Source organism: Orcinus orca, chromosome 2 (assembly GCF_937001465.1).
Source record: "Orcinus orca chromosome 2, mOrcOrc1.1, whole genome shotgun sequence".
Classification (NCBI taxonomy): domain Eukaryota; kingdom Metazoa; phylum Chordata; class Mammalia; order Artiodactyla; family Delphinidae; genus Orcinus; species Orcinus orca.
The window spans coordinates 74,567,135-74,585,158 of NC_064560.1; the positions used below are offsets into that span (position 1 = coordinate 74,567,135).

The 18,024-nt window shown below is 37.6% G+C and overlaps 2 protein-coding genes across 10 annotated transcripts in view; one reads left to right on the forward strand and one right to left on the reverse strand.

Annotated features, from left to right (window-relative positions):
• TTC23 (tetratricopeptide repeat domain 23) overlaps window positions 1-17,284 on the reverse strand; it is a 118,521-nt gene extending 101,237 nt beyond the window's left edge. For 2 of the 6 annotated variants that reach the window (XM_033431446.2, XM_049706106.1), the window contains exons 1-2: window positions 15,097-17,283; window positions 13,336-13,513 (exon numbers count right to left, since the gene is read on the reverse strand). Coding sequence is in view for 2 of the 6 variants with exons in the window: in XM_049706104.1 (XP_049562061.1) it covers window positions 16,681-16,723 (43 nt within the window). In the remaining 4 variants the exon portion in view is untranslated. Of the gene's footprint in view, window positions 1-13,335; window positions 13,514-15,096 lie in introns of all 6 variants that reach the window. The other 4 variants (XM_033431447.2, XM_049706107.1, XM_049706104.1 and 1 more) reach the window with 3 other exon arrangements.
• Window positions 17,285-17,506: 222 nt separating this feature from the next.
• Window positions 17,507-18,024, forward strand: part of LRRC28 (leucine rich repeat containing 28) — a 183,398-nt gene continuing 182,880 nt past the window's right edge. For 3 of the 4 annotated variants that reach the window (XR_007475602.1, XR_007475599.1, XM_004271656.4), the window contains exon 1: window positions 17,507-17,630. The gene's annotated coding sequence lies outside the window, so the exon portion shown is untranslated. Of the gene's footprint in view, window positions 17,631-17,685; window positions 17,830-18,024 lie in introns of those variants that run through there. The other variant, XR_007475600.1, reaches the window with a different exon arrangement.

The window sequence follows — 18,024 nt, forward strand, 5'->3', positions numbered from 1 at the left end:
GCCTAAGGTCAAACTATGAGAAAGATACAGAGCCTGAACTATAATCCGGGCAAACCCCTCATTCCTGGGTAGCCCTTCAAAATGTGAAAAGCGAATCTTTCAGGTTCAACATCTAAGCTTTGCCTAAGCCGCACGGTACAGCGGCTCCAATTCTAAGATGACTTTTGGATGACTTTTTTTTTTATAATAAGCTCTTGCCCTATTGGCAAGATGAGACAAACAATTCAGTAGGTGCTGTGGTCTAGAGAAACAGCAGTAGCTTGGGATGGGGAATCTGAGATTCCAGAACCTGTGCTGTCCCAACTACTCATGTAATGTGGGAAATACCCAGAACAGATATTTACATAACACTTTATACTTTCACATATTTTATCTCATGTGGCCCTTACCATAGCCATGTGAGGTACAGAGGCAGGTATGATTATCCCTATTTTATAAATGAGGACAATGAAGCTGAGAGATGTTCAATTACTTGCCCTATGTTGCATGGCCAGAATCAGGACCCTGGTCTTCTAATAATTTGGTGGTTTCCCATCACATCATTCACCCTTTCACTGACCACAATCTATAGTAGTAGGAATCGAATGCTTTTGCTTTGTAAACCTAAGAATGCAATTTTAAAGTAATCACATTTTAACAATCAGAAAATGCAATATCTTTACCAGATTTTACCACACTTTCTTATCTTCTGTTTAGGGGAAGCAGAGGTGAAATTTTAAAAGCTACATAAGTAATATGTCCTGCAGTATCTGCTATTCTGGGCCTCTGAACCTAGTGTTAAACTTTGAAATTGATTTTTCTTTTTCTTTTTCATTTTCTTTGCTCAACTTTTGGTTTGTTTCATGGTCTCTCTTAATAGTGAATCCTTAAAACAGAGGTTATAATCTGAGCACTCACATGTTGGATCTAATCCCTTTACTTCCCTTTTTTTTCCTTTTGGCCAGTTAAAAAGTTGAGCCATTATTTAAAAATTAGAAGTTTCACATAAAGATCTAGATTTCTAGATTTCTGGCTTCCTTTGAAGACACCTAACACTTGTCAACACTGGGCCTATGTCACCACAGGCAACAATTAGGTGGGGGAGGAGGTGAGAGGCAGCTGCCCCTGGAGGTAGGATGCACTCTCTAGTTTGCCAGTTGCCACTGCTATTTATTCCTGGACACAGAAGCAACAAAGTAGTTGCCATTTGTCATCCCTCCTGTGTTGTTGTTTTTCTCATTGTAGAAGAATAGGTCTCTGTATCCATACCTCTCTTTCAAAGTGCAAGGCTGACATAAAAGGATGTGATTTTCCTGGCCCATGCCACTAGCCACTCATTTCCTGAACTGAATTTAATCTAAAACATCTGATTATGATACACTAGTATTTTATAACACTAAGACAGAAACAACACTGCCATTAAACTATAACTTACCATCGGTTGTAACATGAATTCCAGTTTCAGAGATGTTTAGATGCCAAAAGAAATGTGCATCTCTGAATCAATGAAATGAGGAATGTTATCAATACCTGCCTGGCTTCTGGAAGCATTTGAATCAGTGACCTTTCTTTAAATATGTGTCTGTTTCAATGTGTGTGGCACCATATAGTAACACCTTTAGCACAAAGACACACTTTTCAGTTCACTTACTTTGAGCTACCCGCTTATCATCAGTCACTTTTCTTTTCTTTGTAATAGCCATAGCTGGGATTTAAATTTTCAGTAGAAATCAGCCCCGGCCCACACATTACCCTCTTGGGCTGGGCTTCCCAGGCCTCTCAATGCACTGGCCCACAACTGCCAGTCAGACATACCCAATCAATTGATACTATTTCTTCTGCCAGACCTGCCCAGTAGAATGCTGAAGCACATGATCAGCACCAGATCAAAGTGGGAGGAAGTAGAGGTCTGAAGCAGGGTCTCAGTCTTCCATTTCCAAGAGGTGATATTCAAAAATTTAATAACTGGTATAGCAGGAGGACCAACTAATCCATATAGATGGCAACTATGCTGGAGCTGGGTTCTGAATGTCCCCTGCTGTTCCAGGTGTTAACCTTTGGGTGCTGACTTGTGGGGAGCTGTGGGGAGGCTTGAGGAGGTTACTGGCTCCTAGGAAATAACAACCATTATGACTGTATGAGAGTGTACTAGTTAAACACCAACTTTACCAATATGTAAGCTGAGGCATCAAAAAGCTGTGAAATTGAAAAACACCCTATAAAGATACAAAATACCAAAACTGAATGAAAAGGAAATTAAAAATCAGAATAGAATTATAACAAATAAATTAGTAACTGAAAATATTCATACAAAGTTAAACCCAGGCCCAGATAGCTTCATTTGTGAATTCTACTAAACCTTTCAAGAAAAGAATAATGTGTACCTTTTGCAAACTCTATCAGAAAAAAGAGGAGGAACCCTTTCCAACTTATTCTACTAAGCCAGTATTATCCTGATACTGAAGCCCATGTTATCCTGATACCAAAGCCAGACAAAGATAACCCATGAAAACAACAAACCAATACCCTTGATAAATATGGGCACAAAATAATCCTCAACAAAATATTAGCAAATGAAATCTAGTGACATATAAAAAGGATTATACCCTATGACTGAGGGAGATTCATCCTGGGAATGCAAATTTTTTTTAACATCTGAAATCATTAATGTACTACACCATATTAATAGAATAGTGGACAAAAACTGCATGATCATCTTGATAGCTGCAAAAAAATTATTTGGAAAAATCCAACACCCACTTATGATAAAAACTTCTTCAACCTGATAAAAGTCTTAATTTTAAAAATTTAAGGCTAACCTCACACTTAACACTGAATGTTTGCATGCTTTCTTCCTAAGGTTGGAAACAAGGCAAAGATGTTTACTCTCACCACTTGTATTCAAGGTTTTAACAGATGTTCTAGCCAGTGCAATAAGGCAAGGAAAAGAAATAAAAGGTATGCAGATCAGAAAGGAAGAAATAAAACTTTATTATTAGATGACATGATCTTCTGTGTAGAAAATCCTAAGGGATCCACACAGAAAAAAAATAAAATACAAAACAAAAACAACAGTAAAACCCTATTAGAACTACCAATTTCAGCAAGTTTGTAGGATACAAAAGAAACAAAAATTGTATTTCTGTCAATCTGAAAATGAAATTAAGAAAAATTTTCATTCACAATAGCATCAAAAAGAATAAAATACTTAGGATAAATTTAACAAAAAAGTACAAGACTTTCACTCTGGAAAACATTACTGAAAGAAGTCAAAGAAGATCTAAATAAATGGAGAGACATTCCATGTTCATGGACTAGAAGCCTTAATAATATTAAAACAGCAATACTCCCTAAATATTGATTTATAGATTTAATGTAATCTCTATCAAAATTCCAGCTGCCTTTTCCCCACCAGAATTTGACCTTAAATTCATATGGTAATGTAAGAGACCTAGAATAGCTAAAATGATATTGAAAAAGAAGAACAAACTTGGAGGAATCACACTTCCCATTTTAAAAAACTACAAAGCTACAACAGTCAAAAGAGTGTGGTGCTGACATAAGAACTGACATAGAGTTCAATGGGATAGAATTGAGAATCCAGTAATAAACACTTACATTTACTGTCAATTATTTTTTGACTAGCATGCCAAGATAAATCAATTAGGAAAAAATAGTCCTTTTAATAAATGGTGTTGAAACAATTGGATAGGCAGATGCAAAAGAATGAAGTTAGAGCCTTACATCACACCATATACAAAAATTGACTCCAACTGGATCACAGACATAAAAGTAAGAACTAAAACAATAAAACTTTCAGAAAACATAAAACTATGCATGAACTTGGGTTAGGCAAATATTCTTAGATACAACACCAAAGGCACGAGGGATAAAAGGAAAAAAATAGATAAATAGGACTCTATCAAATTAAAAACTATCGTTGCTCTAAAAGAAAACCCACAAAATGGGACAAAATATTTGCAAATATATCATATACCTGGTAAAGGACTTTTATCTAGAATACACTTACAACTCAATAATAAGACAACACATAACCCAATTAAAAAATAGGCAAAAGATATTTTACAAAGATGATATATGAATGGCCAATAAGCACATGAAAAGGTACCATTATAAGTCATTAGGAAAATACAAATCAAAACTATAATGAGAACCACTTTACAACAACCAGAGTGACTATAAACAAAAAGACAGACATTTAGAGGTGTTGGTGAAGATCTGGAGAAGTTGGAACCCTCATTCAACACTGGTGGAATGTAAAATTATGCATTCACTTTAGAAAGCAGTTGCATAATTCTTCAAAAAGTTAAACACAGAGTTACTATATGACTCAGCAATTCCACTCCTAGGTATATACCCAAGAGAACTAAAAAGCACATTCACACAAAACCTTGTGAATATCTTCATAGCACTATTATTTACAATAGCTAAAAACTGAAAGCAATCCAAATGCTCATTAACTGGTGAGTGGATAAAACAAATGTGGTAGTATCCATATAATGGAATATTATTTTGCAATAAAAAGGAATGAGGAGGGAACTGATCAAGATGGTGGAGTAGGAGGACACAGAACTCACCTCCCCCCACAAATACATCAAAAATACATCTAAACGTGGACAACTCTCACTGAAAACTAACTGCAGACTGGCAAAAAGACTCCTGTACAACCATGGCTGTAAGAAAGATCCACACGGAATCAGGCAAGAAGAGAAGAGATGAGATCAGGTCAGTACCTGTGCCCCTGGGAGGAGGTTCAGAGGAAAAGGGAGATTACACAAGTAGAGATCCTCCCTGGGGAGTGAGTGGTTTGAGCAACATATTGGGTGCCCCGGCCTTGGGGTCTGACACAGGGAAGACAAGTCCCCATGACTGGTTGGAATGCCAGTGGGACTAACGGGAAGGCTGTGGGAAGCCTGAATTCCACTCACAAGTATCATGTGCCCACTTGATTGCTCCCAAGGCAGGGCAGAGGGAGCAGACTGAGGGCTGTGCAAGTGACTGGTTGGTTTCCCATGATTACTATGGTGTGCGCCACAGCCTGAGCCGAGTGAATATTGAAGTCCTGCTTGGGAGCTTAGCTGTGAGACACAGACTTGGCTCAGACCTGAAGCAGCATCTAGAGGGCAGGGGCAGCCACTGCTGGTGCTAAACATAGCTCATCAGAAAAGCCGTGTCTCTGACTGTGGCTGGACCACCACAGTTCACACTCCGACACATGCTGAGACCCCACGCAGGCCCTGCCTGCTCTGTGGTGCATCTATCTCCATACTAGGGCAGGGGTGGCTGAGGTTATGGGGAGAGCCCAGCTGTGAGAGACAAAGGAGTCTTGGGCCTGAGGTGGCATCTGAACAGGGCAGGGGCAGCCATCCTAGCTGCTTACACAGGCAACACATCAAAAGTAGTCCAGATCTCTGACCCCAGCTGGACTCACAGCCTGCGCCCTGACACATGTCGAGTGACCACACCAGCCCCTCTTGCTCAAGTACAGCTCCCCTCTGGGGCAGTGGTGCCAGTGCTGGGAGGGAGGAGAGCACACACTTGAAGGGAACTGAGGCAGCTTGGGCCCGAGCCTCAGGGTTTCTGCTTCAGGAATTGACACCCACCCCCAACCCCAATATGGTGGTAAAAGCCACTGAGCAGAGGGGAAGCCTTGGCTCACACCTGGCTCTGGCTCTAGCCCCTCCATCTCCAGCCTCACCTTTTACCAAGGTGATAGCTGCCAGTTCACCTTGAGGAAAGACATGACTTGTGTTCACGCCAAATCCCGCTCTCCCACCAAGGCTACTGGGGACATGCAGACTGTATAGGGATGCTTCCACATAAGGACACCCCTTCAAGACTGCAATAGGTTACTATTTCACCTAATTTCATAGAAACAGAGAAAGTTAAGCAAAATGAGAGGACACAGGAATTTGTCATAATTGAAAGAGCAAGAGAAAACTCTTGAAAAAACAACTAAAGAAACAGATATGGGGGACTTATCTGGTGTGCAGTGGTTAACAATCTGCCTGCAAATGCAGGGGATGTGGGTTCGATCTCTGGTCCAGGAAGATTCCACATGCTGTGGAGCAACTAAGCCTGTGCACCACAACTACTGAGCCTGGAGCACGCGAGCCACAACTACTGAGCCTGTGCATCACAACTACTGAAGCCTGCGTACCCTAGAGCCTGCGCACTGCAACTACTGAGTCCATGTGCTGCAACTACTGAAGCCCGCGTGCCCTAGGGCCCACAGGCTGCAACTACTGAGCCTGCATGCTGCAACTATTGAAGCCTGCATGCCTAGAGCCTGTGCTCTGCAACAAGAGAAGCCACATCAATGATAAGCCTGTGCACTGCAACTAAGAGTAGCCCCCACTCACCACAACTAGAGAAAGCCTGCATGCAGCAATGAAGACCCAACACAGTCAAAAAATAAAAAAGAAAGAAATAGATATAAACAATTCACCAGATAAAGAATTCAAAGCATTGGTAATAAGAATGCTAACTGAATAAAGAATAGATGAACACAGTAAGAATTTTAACACAGAACTAGAAAAATATAAAAAAGAACCTGTCAGAACTGAAGAGTACAATAACTGAAATGAAACACACACTAGAAGGAATTAATAGGAGACTAGGTGTTACAGAAGAATGCATAAGTGGAAGATAGAACAATTTAAGATAGAATAATGTAAATAGAATAGAATAATGTAAATCACCCAATCAAACAGCTAAAAGAAAAACAAATTCATAAAATGAGAACAGTTTAAGGGACCTTTGGGATAACATTAATGTTACCAATGTTTGCATTACAGGGTTCCCAGAAGGAGAAGAGAGAGTGAAGGGGGTTGAAATTTATTTCATGAAATTATAGCTGAAAACTTTCCAAACCTGAAGAAGTAAACAGATATTCAAGTACAGGAAGCACAGAGGGTCCCGAACAAGATGAACCCAAACAGACCTATACCAAGACATATCATAATTAAAATGGCAAAATTTAAAGAGAGAATTCTAAAGCAGCAGGAGAAAAACAAAGAGTCATATACAATGGAACCCCCATAAGACTAATCAGTTCATTTTTCTGAAGAAACTTTGCATGCCAGAAGGGAGTGGTGTGATGTATGAGTGGTGTGACATACTCAAAGTGCTGAAAGGGAAAAATCTGCACCCTAGGATACTCTACCCAGTAAGATTATCATTTAGAATTGAAGGAGAGATAAAGAACTTCTCAGACAAGCAAAAACTGAAAGAGTTTATCAATACTAAACCTACCCTAAAAGAAATGTTAAAAGGTCTTCTCTAAATGGAAAAGAAAAGGTTATAACAAGAAGTAAGAATCTATAGGAAAGGAAAAATACCACTAGTAAAGGCAAATGTATAGTGAAGACTGAGGATCAACCACTTAAATAAGGTAGTATGAAGATCAAGAGACAAAGAAATTGTAAAATCAACTCTAATGACAATAATCAGTAAAGGGATAAAAATGAAGATGTAAACTATGACATCAAAACCCAAAATGTTGGGGTGGAGGGAGAGAAAAAACTGTAGATCTTGTAGAATGCATTTGAACTTAAAGGACTACCTTTTTAAAACAAGTAGATATAGTTATAGGTCAACATATATATAGGTAACCACAAATCAAAAACCTATAGTAGATACACAAAAACTAGAGAGAAAGGAATACAAGCCTACCAATAAAGAATATCATCAAACCACAAGGGAAGAAACAAAAAAAGAAGAAATAAACAGAGAACTACAAACACAACTGGAAAACAATTAATAAAGTGGAAATAAGTACATACCTATCAATGATTACTTTAAATGTCAATGGACTAAATGCTCCAATCAAAAGACATAGAGCGGCTGATGATAATAAAGCAAGATCCATCTATATTCTGCTTATAAGAGACTCACTTCAGAGCTAAAGACACACATAGACTTAAAGAGAGCAAATGGAAAAAGATATTTCATGCAAATGGAAACAAGAAAGTGGAGACAGAAAAACTCGTATCAGACAAAATAGATTTAAAAACAAAGTCTATGACAAAAGACAAAGAAGGGTATTATATAATGATAAAGGGAAAAATACAAGAAGAGAATATTACACTTGTTAACACATATGCACCCAATATAGGAGCACCTAAATATACAAAGCAAATATTAACAGACATAAAGGGAGAAATTGACAATAATACAATAATAAGAGGGGATTTTAACACCCCCTTACATCAATGGACAGATCATCCAGACAGAAAATCAATAAGGCAACAGTGGTCTTAAATGACACCACAGACAAGTTGGTCTTTAGAGATATCTACAGGACATTCCATCCCAAAACAGCAGAATACACATTCTTTTCAAGTGTGCAGGAAATGTTCTCCAGGATAGACCATATGCTAGGCCACAAAACAAGTTTCGACAAATTTAAGAGGACAGAAATTATCTCAAGCATTTTCCCAATCACAATGGTATGAAACTATAAATCAACTACAGGAAGAACAATGGGAAAAGCACAAGCATATGGAGACTAAACAATGTACTACTAAAAATCCAATGGATCAATGAAGAAGTCAAAAAGGAAATCAGAAAATACCTTGAGACAAATGAAAATGGAAACAAAACTTTCCAAAATCTATGGGATGCAACAAAAGCAGTTCTAAGAGTGAAGTTTATAGTGATACAAGCTTACCTCAAGAAACAAGAAAAATCTCAAAGCATCTAATTTCTCATCTAAAGGAATTAGAAAAAAAAAATGAAGCCCGAAGTCAGCAGGAACATGAAAATAATAAAGATCAGAGAGGAAATAAAATAGAGACAAAAATAGAAAAGATCAATGAAACCAAGAACTATTTTTTTAAAAAAGATAAATAAAATTGATAAACCTTTAGCCATGGTCATCAAGAAGAAAAGAGAAAGGCCCCCAATAAACAAAGCAAGAAATGAAAGAAAAGAACAACTGCTATCAAAGAGATACAAAAAAATTTATGACACTAGTATGAACAGTTATATGCCAAAAAATTGGACAATCTAGAAGAAATGTACTAATTTCTAGAAACACACCTCCTGCTAAAACTGAAACAGGAAGAAATAGACAATCTACACAGACTGATCACTAGTAGAGATATTGAATTTGTAATAATAATTAAAAAAACCTCCCAACAAACCAAAGTCCAGGACTGAACGGCTTCACAGGGGTATTCTGCCAAACATATAAAGAAAAGCTAATACCCATCCTTCTTAAACTATTCCAAAAATTGAAGAGGACAGAACACTCCCAAATTCATTCCTTGAGTCTCCCACTACCCTGATACCAAAACCAGACAAGGATAGTACAAAAAAGGAAAATTACAGGCTAATATATCTGATGAATATACATGCAAAAATCCTCAATAAAATAGTAGGAAACCAAATTCAACAATATATAAAAAGGATCATACACCATGACCAAGTGGAATTTGTTCCAGGGATGTAAGGATGGTTCAATATTTATAAATCAATCAATCTGATATACCACATTAATAAAAGAAAGAATAAAAATCACATGATAATCTCAATACACACAGAAAAAGCATTTGACAAAATTCAACATCCATTCATGATAAAAACTCTCATCAAGATTGTTATAGAGGTATCATATCTCAACATAATAAAGGTCATTTATGACAAACCCACAGCTAACATCATACTCATTGGTGAAAAGCTGAAAGTATTTCCTCTAAAATCAGCAACAAGACAAAGATGTCCACTCTCACCACTTTTATTTAACATAGTATCAGAAGCCCTAGGCATAGCAATCAGAGAGGAACAAGAAATAAAAGGCATCTAAACTGGAAGGGAAGAAGCAAAACTGTCACTATTTTCAGATGACATGATACTATACATAGAAAACCCTACAGTCTCCACCGAAAAAACTATTAGAACTAATAAGTGAATTCAGCAAAGTTGCATGACACAAGATTAATATACAGAAATCTGTTGCTTTTCTATATACTAATAATCAGAAAGAGAAAGCAAGAAAACAATCCCATTTAAAATTGCATCAAAAAGAATAAAATACATAGGAATAAACATAACCAAAAAGGTAAAAGACTTAAATTCTGAAAATTATAAAACCTTGATGAAGGAAATGGAAAGGTATCTTGTGTTCCTGGATTCAAAGAATTGGTATTGTTAAAATGTCCATATTACCCAAAGCAATCTCCACAGTCAATGTAATTTCTATCAAAATACCCATGAAATTTTTATAGAACTAGAACAAATAATCCTAAAAATTATGTGGAACAACAAAAGACCCTAAATTGCCAAAGTAATCTTGAACAAACTGGAGAACAAACTGGAGTTATCACACTTCCTGACTTCAGACTACTACAAAGCTACAGGAATAAAAACAGCATGATACTGGCACAGACACATAGATTAACGGAACAGAATAGAGAGCCCAGAAATAAACCCACGCACTTATGGTCAATTAATCTAAGACAAAGGAGGCAAGAATATACAATGGAGAAAAGACAGTCTTTTCAGTAAGTGGTGCTGGCAAAACTGTACAGCTACATGTAAAAAAATGAGACAAGAACATTTCCTCACACCATACACAAAAATAAAGAGGATTAAAGACCTAAATGTAAGACCTGAAATCATAAAACTCCTAAAAGAGAACATAGGCAGAACATTCTTTGACATAAATTGTAGCAATATTGTTTTTGGATCTGTCTCCTCAAGCAAAAGAAGTAAAAGCAAAAATAAACAAATGGGACCTAATTAAACTTAAAAGCTTTTGCACAGCAAAGACAACCATTGACAAAATGAAAGACAACCTATTGAATGGGAGAAAATATTTGCACATGCTATGATCAATAAGGGGTTACTATCCAAAATATATAACCAGCTCACATAACTCAATAACAAAAACAAACAACCCAACTAAAAAATGGTGAGAAGACCTGAATAGACATTTTTCCAAAGAAGACATACAGATGGCCAACAGGCACATGAAAAGATGCACATTACTAATCATCAGAAAAATGCATATCAAATACACATGAAATATCACCTCACACCTGTCAGAATGGCTATCATCAGAAAGACCACAAATAACAAATGTTGCAGGGATGCAGAGAAAAGGGAATCCTTATACATTATTGGCGAGAATAAATTTGTGCAGCCACTATGAAAAGCAGTATGGAGGTTCCTCAAAAAACTAAAAATAGAACTACCATATGATCCAGCAATAATTCCACTCATATATCTGAAGAAAATAAAACAAAATATACATTCACCCAATGTTCATAGCAGCATTATTTACAACAGCCAAGATTTGGAAGCAACCATCAACAGATGAATGTATAAAGAATATGTGATATATATATATATATATATACACACACACACACACACATACAATGGATTATTACTCAGCCATAAAAAATAATAAAATTCTGCCATTTGCAATAACATGGATGGACCTAGAGGGTATTATGCCTAGTGAAATAAGTCAGACAAAGACAAATACTTGTTATAACTTACATGTGGAATCTAAAAAAATAAAAGAATTGAATGAATATAACAAAATGGAATCAGACTCAGAGATATAGAGAACAAACTAATGGTTACCAGTGGGGAGAGGGAAGAGGGGAGGAGTGAGATAGGGGTATGGGGTTAAGAGATGCAAACTACTATGTATCAAACAAATAAGCAACAAGGTTATATTGTACAGCACAGAGAAATATAGCCATTATTTTGTAATAACTTTAAATGGAGTATATAATCTGTAAAAATATTGAATCACTATGTTGTATAGTTGAAACTAGTATAATATTCTAAATCAACTATACTTCAATAAAAAAACAAAAGGAATGAAGGACTGACACATACTACAACATGGATAAACCTCAATAACATTACGCTGAGTGAAAGAAGCCAGATGTGAAATACCACATATTGTATGATTCCATTTGCATAAATGTATTAAATGTCCAGAAAAGGCAAATCTATAGAGACATAAATTTTATTATTGATTGCCAGGGCTGGGGGTAGGAATGAGAAGTGCTTGCAAATGGGCATGAGGTATCTTTTTATAGTGATGGACATTTTCTAAAATTGGAATGTGGTGATAGTTACACAGCTCTGTAAATTTTCTAAAAAAATCATTGAGTTATATCCTTAAAGTGAGTGAATTTTATAGTATGTAAATTATACCTTACTAAAGCTGTTAAAAAATAGCTATGAAACCACCATGCAGTTTTATATGTAATTCTGACTTTTATACATCTTATAAGTACAAGACTTTCATAAGATAGGGCAGCACTGATTCCCAAAGACAATATGGCACAGGCTCCAAAAATTTTGAAAATCAATCTTAACATTCTGGCTCTACGAATAGATGGGTCACATGGTATTATTGCCTGACACCTAATAGGCCTCAATAAATGTTTACTGGATGAACAATTAAACCATCTTTATAGTGTGATTTCCCCCCAAACGTATCATCTACCTGATAGATGAAACTCAGTTGATTAGGGCATTTTTTCTTAAGAAAACTGAAATAAATGAAATGCCGATATCCTCAGGGGAAAAGCTGATAAGAGCTTAGGTAGTCAGCATCAGTTAGGCTATAATGAGGTAAGACACTAACTCCTACATGCTACAGACTCACTTGATTTAGTAGGGGTGGAGATGGAGGTGGGGAGTGGGAATGTCTGATCCACAGTCTTTCAGAGATCCAGGCTGACCAAGGTTTAACTGTACATCAACAGGAGTCATGGTAGACTAACAGAGATTGAAAAACTGTGTATGGGCTTTTCACTACCATTGCCCTTAAGTGACCCACCTCACTTCTGCTAATATTTCATTTGCTCCCTAATTCCAAAGAGGGCTAGATATCCAGGGGAGTAAATGGAATATTTGGCGAGCAATGCAGTCTGCCACATTTGTCATCAGGGGACTTTGTCTCAGGATTCTTTTCCACAGCTAGAGATAACCTCCTTCTCCATCTATCCGATTAGGAACCACTGATCAAGAATTTAGAATAGTAAGACAGATAGCTAGTGGGAACCTGCTGTATAGCACAGGGAGCTCAGCTTGGTGCTCTGTGATGACCTAGATGGGTGGGATGCGGGGGTGGGGGGTGTGGGTGGGAGGTCCAAGAGGGAGAGGATATATGTATACATATAGCTGAGTCACTTTGTTGTACAGCAGAAACTAACACAACATTGTAAAGCAATTATACTCCAATTAAAAAAAAATTTTAAATAGATGAACTTCAGGTTCTTTGAAGCAAATTTTGAAGCAGGAGACAAATACCCTGCTTGGTATCCCTGAAGCTTTTTTGGGAGGAGATGGTTCTTGATTCACCTTTTTTTGCCCAACACTGAGGATATCATCTGGTACATGGTAGCAGCTCACTGAGGTATGGAACTGAGTTTTGTCTCAGAGAAACAGATCAGGTGAAAGCCTACAGTCTGAGTACAAATATCTCCCATCTTCCCATGGTGTTCTTCAGTCACAACTTTTTTTTTTTTGGTTGAAATTCCTTCAATTCAGTTAAATAGAAACAAGAAACCGTTAAATTCTGAGGGCAAAGGAGCAAGAACTGATGCAATGTAAACAATTACTTTTACTGTTTTATTACACCACAACTAACACCTCATCTAATAAAATTTATATTTGTAGTGTTTAACAAAAAATAAGCTCAATGCTTCAGAAGAATAGAAAGAAATGCATCAAGATTTATATTATTCAACCATATGAAGGTATTTGGAGAAAATGTCTTATGAGGCTGTTACCAATCTGCACTCCATTATTTATAGTATTTAGCCCCTTAGCTTCTGGTCTCTGTTCTTGCAATGTCAGTTTTATCTTTTACAAATATTACTTTAAAACGCAAGACCAAACTCCTTAATTCTGGCAATTTTGACTTTTCGTGTAACTTTTCATGCTTTTTAAAAAATTTTTATTATACCAAGGTCCCCAAATGAAGCTTTTGCTGCGTCAGAGCTAATTATTCTCTATTCTTTAGGCTGCACATATTTGCTAACAACTCTCCCACTACCCGGGATGCCATTTCTTTTCTTTTCTATCTACTGAAAGTTTGCTCATTGCTGAAGCTCAAAATGTGTCTTAACCCTACTGTGAAACTCTCCCTGAATATTTCTGCTCACACTGATCTGAGCACCTGAAGCATCTAGGGTCTACAGCAGTCATCTATGCACCAAAAACTATCCAGAAGTCTTCATTTAAACTTTTTGCGTCTCTTTCTCCCAGCTAGAGTATGAGCTTCTTGAGAGACTGTATTTTATTACTTTATATCCCCATATATGGATTAACAGAGGACCCTCAAGAAATATTTATTGCATACCTACTCTGAGTTAGGCCTTGTAGAGGTATAGATGTGCTACTAGGTATTATATTTACTAGCTGAATTAATGTTTGAAGAATCTTTAAGATGCTATATTTTGGAATTTTTTATTGGGCTGGATTTTTTTAAAATGTTGCTATTTCAAATATGTTTTAATATACATTATCCTCATTTATCAGTATTTCCTGAACTTTTATATTTTAGTTTTAGTGAAAATATCATTTTTGAAAGTATAAATGCTGGATTTCATTTTTGAGAATTTATCCTTACATTCATTACCTACTGATTCTGTTTCATACACCAATATTATGTTTTCCTTTGTTGTTAGCAGATCTGTCCCTGGATCTCCGAATCTACAAATATACACAAAACTTGGGTCCAAAGATGATGATAATTTTCTCTTATATCTTTTAACAGCTGGATTGTCTATTATGCTAGGTAAGACAATATACATACAAAAATATTCATTTCCTCTGATAATTACAATAATATTACTGTGTTCCTCTAAATCCATATTAAAGCAACAAAAAACCACAGCTTCTTGGAGTATAAAATAATCTATTATTAATCTTACTACCTTTTTCCCTTTACCATTCAAAAATCCATTACTGATCTGCGAATAATGTTCTTTCTAAAAACACCCTCTGAAACTCTCTTCCTGCCACTCTTACATTATGCCAGCATTTTATCTGCTTTTCCTTTGACACTTACTCCTTTAAAACTAGCAAAAAAAAAAATCAGAAAAGTTTAACTCTTACATCTCTCACTGTGTCGTAAAATCCTTTGTCAAATACTCGATGTGCTTGAGAGGTTGTCCGTTTCTTTTTCGATAGAATTACACAATGTCCCGGCAGCCTGATTTATCAGTTTGGTCCACGCTGTATCAGTTTGGTGATTCTTTGTACAGATTGATAACCAGAAAAAGTCTAAAGTAGGGCAATTCCAGACTAAATTGGCGCAGCCTTTTCCCATAAAGCAACGTAGTATCTCACAAAATTCCAGGGAGAATGAATGATAGAGCATGCACCAATAGGGAGTGGAGAAGAGTGTTTTATCTAAGTTTGCAACCCAATCCTTGGGAGCCAGAGGTGGGAATTTTAAAATGGGGCTGTCCTTTCCTTGGAATTTTCTTAAAGTGGTATCGCTGCCTGATGATGTTAAAGTTTGCCAAAGATTGTCCAATCACTAGTTTGTATTAGAGGATTCCCCCCCCTTTTTTTTAAAGACCTTTTTGATGTGGACTTTTTTTCTTTTTTTAAAGTCTTTGTTGAATTTGTTATAATATTGCTTCTGTTTTATATTTTGGTTTTTTGGCCAGGAGGCCTGTGGTATCTCAGCTCCCCCACCAGGGATAGAACCCACACCCCCTGCACTGGAAAGGGAAGTCTTAACCACTGGTCCGCCAGGGAAGTCCCTCCCCCTTGTTCCGAGGGAGGCAAATTGTGAAACTGACACTTGACAAATTTAGAGAACTTTAAAGAGTGGCCATAGGATAACATACTAATACGAAGAATCACATGGCTACTTTTGTGTCAGTTTCAGAGGGCAGAAGTTGTTTTAAGATGATTCATTTTTCATGATCAAATATCAGATGTCAAATTAATGCATTAAAATATTTTGTTTTTTAAGAAATGAAAACTAAGAGACTAACATTGATTACTTTTTAAAAATTGTTCTATCTATAGTTGCCTTTTTGTATGTGTGACTCTTCAATATTAGGAGCAAATATATATTATTTGGGTTGATCTTTAATAACCGAAAGATTTTTGTTTTTACATAAACTGAGGATTTCCTCATTTTAAGTCTAGCAAAAAAGTTCTAAGTACTACAAATTCTTAAGTATTTGGAAACCTGTATAAAAGGTCTTAGAAGTACATGACATATACCATCCATATACTTCAGTAACTTCTGAAGACCAGGTTTACTAAATAGATAATTGGTAAGTATTTCATTATAACTCATACTTTGTTTTGAGATAGGTCTTATTTTTATTTAATATAACTCTGCTTTCTAGGTTATTTACCTCTAACAGTAATTAAATAAACCAACGTAAATCTATAAAGTCAGGATATCTTGACAATGAACTGCTACATTATAATCAACATCAAGCTTGCCAAAGAACAATAAATAACAGTATCTATAAAGTCAGGATATCTTGACAATGAACTGCTACATTATAATCAACATCAAGCTTGCCAAAGAACAATAAATAACAGTAGTTTCATGAGAGGAAATTTTTAAAAAACTTCATTTCAGAAGAAAAGTTGTCATGTTAACAAGCAAGGTACTTAAAAAAATATTTTTTTGCTGTTCCTTAACAATGCTTTTTTTTTTCTTTTTACCATCATAAAGGTCTCTTCCTTTGACGACTCCTTCTGCTGACATAGGAAATTCCGTCCTGAAGAAATATTTATTGATGGCCTACTCAGTCATGCTAGGAACTGCCAGAATATTTAACTTACAAAGTTGTAACGATTGTTTCTCACAGCTGTTATTGTCGTTTTAACGATTGTTTCTCACAGCAGACCTACGGTATTTCAAGAGCAGAGACTAGGTTACTGCCTCACTCTTGGAACGAACCTGCCAGCGTGCAGTGACTTCTTTTATACTGGGCTTAAGCTCACTACTTGATTACTAACCTTGGCCATATTACATAAACCTACCTGACCTAAGTTTTTCATCCGTCAAACGAGTATAGTAATAGTACCTGTGTCATAGGATTGTTGTGAGGGTTGAGATAACCTATGCACAGATCTTAGAACGCTGCCTGGTATACAGTAAAGCGACTGGGTGTTATTACTGTTGTAATTTCTCAACGTATGCATTGAACGAGAGGACGAGTGCGTCAGTGAATGCATGAATGAAAGAACTGATCAGTTACTGACGGTCCCTGAGGCTGCAGCCGGCTAAACTACCCCCTCAAAATTCTGAGCATAAAGCTGATCTCAACAAGAAACCCGGAAGCCGGAGCCGGAAGCAAAGACAGGGCCAAGGGCGGGGCCAAGTCATGGAGAAGCCACATTGTTAGCCAATAGGCACATCGCTTGGAAAACAAGCCTCTCGTGCGATCTATCGTAAAAACCGCGAGAACGGTGGAGCATTATCGCGAGGTTTCGTCTTCCTCTCCTCCGCTCTGTCTTCCCCCAACCCTCTGAAGTGAGGGTTCCGCCCCGTCCCGCCCCGCGTCGTCCGCGCCCCGCCCCGTCCCCTCCCGGCGCCCCGCCCCGCCCGCCGAGTCCCGGCTTGCCGTCCAGCGCCCCTGTGCCCGGGAGCGCTGGCTCCGCTGGTCGAGGTGAGTGTGGCACTTCGCCGTTTCGGGTGGCTCACGAAGCAAGGCCCTCTGGCCCGACCCCCGGCCCTGAGGCCGGGTCTGGCAGAAGCGTCCGGGCTGCAGCGAGTGGACCCCGGCCCGAGCGGGCCCACCCGGGCCTCGGGTCGCCACAGCTGCCGGGCCCTCCTCGCCCTCGGTGGTCGGAGAATCCCGATACCGGGTCTGTGAAATCCCTGCCACTGGGCTCACTGCTTCCAAACTCTAACAACCAGAGTGTTTCGTTAACTCGGGCAAAACGGCATGTGTTTTAACTAAGACTTCTGACAGCCTTCTTTTCAGTACTGAGAGCATAACCTTTAATAAATGCTTTTAATGTGCGGGTTTTAATTCATTAATCTACAATATTAGGAAATTG